This window comes from Heptranchias perlo, chromosome 3 (assembly GCF_035084215.1).
Source record: "Heptranchias perlo isolate sHepPer1 chromosome 3, sHepPer1.hap1, whole genome shotgun sequence".
Classification (NCBI taxonomy): Eukaryota; Metazoa; Chordata; class Chondrichthyes; order Hexanchiformes; family Hexanchidae; genus Heptranchias; species Heptranchias perlo.
In genome coordinates, this window is record NC_090327.1 from 141,520,186 (window position 1) to 141,523,466 (window position 3,281).

General features: G+C 46.2%; 1 protein-coding gene across 1 annotated transcript; it reads right to left on the minus strand.

Annotated features, from left to right (window-relative positions):
* Positions 1–1,011: 1,011 nt before the first annotated feature.
* On the minus strand, positions 1,012–3,015 carry LOC137307806 (histone H2B 1/2-like). Its single transcript, XM_067976923.1, has one exon. It carries the CDS (start codon positions 3,001–3,003, stop codon positions 2,629–2,631), a length of 375 nt encoding a protein of 124 aa, XP_067833024.1. The 5' UTR covers positions 3,004–3,015; the 3' UTR covers positions 1,012–2,628.
* Between the last annotated feature and the right edge of the window lie 266 nt (positions 3,016–3,281).

Consider the following 3,281-nt stretch of genomic DNA (forward strand, 5'->3'; position numbering starts at 1 on the left):
CCTGCTGTTTCTCTCGCTATCTTTTGATGATAAAGTGGGCGGCTGTAAAATGAGCCAATGGGTTCTGTTCATTAATGGCACCTTTACTGATAAACTGAACGTGTGACTCCGAAATGGAGAGGGGTGTTCTCAACCCAATCCCGGAGAAACGTTGGGAAGTGGAGTCGGGTGTGTTTACTAGGACAGTGTAGGATTAATATCAGACAGCAACAGTCCCAGATTAATTTAATCAGAGTGAAACACTCAATCACAGATTAAGATCGAACGGTTTTTAGCTGTATGAGCGTAGTGTGATGGACACTGGCCGTTCTATCATTGATGTCCGAGGCACTAACAGTGCATTTAACTAACTCCAGCACTGAGGGTGAGCCTCAATCGGTGGGATGTAAAACCCAGGGTGGATGTAATGCTCACGCGGATCAAATGAAGTTTCAGTTCATTGTCCCTCTCCAGCTGTACTCGCAGAGACTGTTTCACTGGAACTCGCAATAATAGATCCAAAGGCTGATGATTAAAACCTATATTCCATGAGATATTAAAGCCTGAGAAATCCGTTTAAAGTGTTTGGTTCTTTCAGTCAGCGCCAGAATCAGAAGCAGTGGGACACATTAGTGTCACATTCACTGCGGTACTCGGAACTGACACAGGAACAGGCTCAGGGACAGAATAAATCCCTCACTCACATCCAATAACAGACACATTTCACTCACCCTGATTCAGCAATCGCTGAGACAACCAGCTTCTGTTATACAAATCTGGGTAACAGAAGACACACCGAGTGAGTGTTGTCCGATGATGTTACTGTAAATAACACTAACGAAAATGGCCAGAACACAATAGAAAGCATCTTATAGACGATGGTCAAACGTCCCTGGTATTTCTGTATCCCACCCGCCCAGTTCACTGACAATTATGATTATTTTCCTGTAAAAGCTGCAAATTTCAAACTATTGGAGGTTGGCGACATCTAGTGTCAGGAAACGAGTACTGTAACAGACCGATATGGATTAGTCATGTTTAACAAGGTATTTATTGTTCGTTTCGAACTGACGGGAGGCAGTTAGTTCCAGAATTGGAATCAGGTCTTCTGAGTCACAGGGGCATGAAATCGAGACCGGGAGAGTGAAATGTCCAGATCTGAAACATGTCGTCTTATTGTCAAATTGAAGCCCTTTCATAGATACAGTGGGTGGCCCTAAAAAGAGCCTGTGTGTTATCAGATTTTGGTCGCTTTACTTGCTCTTGGAGCTCAGTGCTGGACTTCTTCGTCAGCAGCACGGCCTGGATATTAGGCAGCACCCCGACCTGAGCGATGGTCACCCCTCCCAGCAGCTTGTTGAGCTCCTCGTCGTTGCGGACGGCCAGCTGCAGGTGTCTGGGGATGATGCAGGTCTTCTTGTTGCCGCGGGCCGCGTTACCGGCCAACTCGAGGATTTCAGCCGTTTGACCGGGACTCCGGCACCCACACGTTCAGCATGGTTCCCCTTTCACAGGAGCCTGTTAACACGGCCCACAGAGAACTGCAGTCCGGCCCGGAATGAGCGAGACTTGGCCTTGGACGAGCTTTACCGCCGGTTTTTCCTCTTCCAAACATTTGCACAAACACCACGAACACTTTTACAAAGAATGAAAAAAAATCGTCCGCACTCGCCCTTCTTATACCTTCTGGAGGAATACAGTGGGAGCAATTGTGATTGGCCCATCTGTTTTCAATTTCATTGGGCCCTTCGTTCAACCAGAGAGCTGTTGAATTCGCCAATCCATAGACGACAATGAGAAAAGGGCGGAAATACTGGCCCCAATTATCAGACCTGAAACGGTTTTTGAAATCTAAAAAGCCCGCCAATATATTTGTAACACAATAAGCGGGTTTAGTAAGTAATGTCGCGTTAAAACAAATATTTAAAAATCTCTCTCCTTTTAATCTGTTATTCCACATTTCCTGTCACAACTTTGATACTCTTTCACAACCTGGTTAAAATTCGGCATCATTCTCCCTTTGCTTTCAATCGGGTGGGAATAAAGCCCCAATTAGTAGAGGGTCAGATTCCTGATATATCTTTGTAAAAAAAATAAACAGATAGTGGATTGATCCCAGTTCACAGGAATTGCTGCGGGTTTTAAGTCGGAGCCGAGACTCCAGGTGTAATAGTCGAACAGAGACAGTCTTTAAACTATTCTGTTCTCGTTATGAACTCCCTTTCGGTGTTGCTATATTACACAGGATTGCGGTTCATAAACTGATATTCCTGAATAATGAACAAACAAACGTGAAAAGGAGAAAGAAATGACTGATGTCTAATCCACCGCCCATAAAGCGGCTCTGAAGGCGCAGATGCGGGGGATGGGCGCAATACGAACGGGAATGAGGGGATCAGGGCCACGTTTTTTGTTATTGGGACTCAATTGAACAGCGACACATACATTAAACCAGACAGTGATTATGAGAATCTTCCATATATCAACACCAATGACAAAAGTACGAGAGTTGTAATAAGACAGTTAGTATCAAACGATCTGCAGCAAAATGATTCCATACAGATGTCGGTACAGCGTCTTCAGAGAGACTGTGGGTGGCTCTTAAAAGAGCCTTTGTGTTCAGGGTTTTTATCAGTTGACGGTGGAGCTTTACTTGGAGCTGGTGTACTTGGTCACCGCCTTTGTCCCTTCCGACACGGCGTGCTTGGCCAGTTCTCCGGGCAGCAGCAGGCGCACGGCGGTCTGGATCTCCCGGGAACTGATGGTGTGGCGTTTATTATAATGAGCCAGGCGGGAAGCCTCTCCCGCGATACGCTCGAAAATATCGTTCACAAAGGAGTTCATGATGCTCATGGCCTTGGAGGAGATGCCGGTGTCGGGGTGAACCTGCTTCATCACTTTGTAGATGTAGATGCCATAACTCTCCTTCCTCGACTTTCTCCGCTTCTTCCCGCTCTTGGCTGGTGCTTTATTCAGGGTTTTCTTGGCGCCCTTCTTGGGAGCTGCTTTCTTGTCCTCAGGCATTTTCCAAACTCAATTTCAGATCCAGAAATGAACCGAATCCGCTCCGAGCTCGGATTAAATAGGCTGACGTCATCGCCCCATGCTAATGAGGAATGGGTGAAGGCAATGATTGTGATTGGACGAGCGCGAGTGACGTCACAATACTGTTTCATTAAACGGTCCGATTGGTTTCTGACGATATCCAATCAGATTTAGTACCTGCCGCCAATCACAAACACGCTCACGCTGCACATTGTCCGGTTTGAGCAATTTGTTCTGAACTGTTGCAGTTCTGCTTC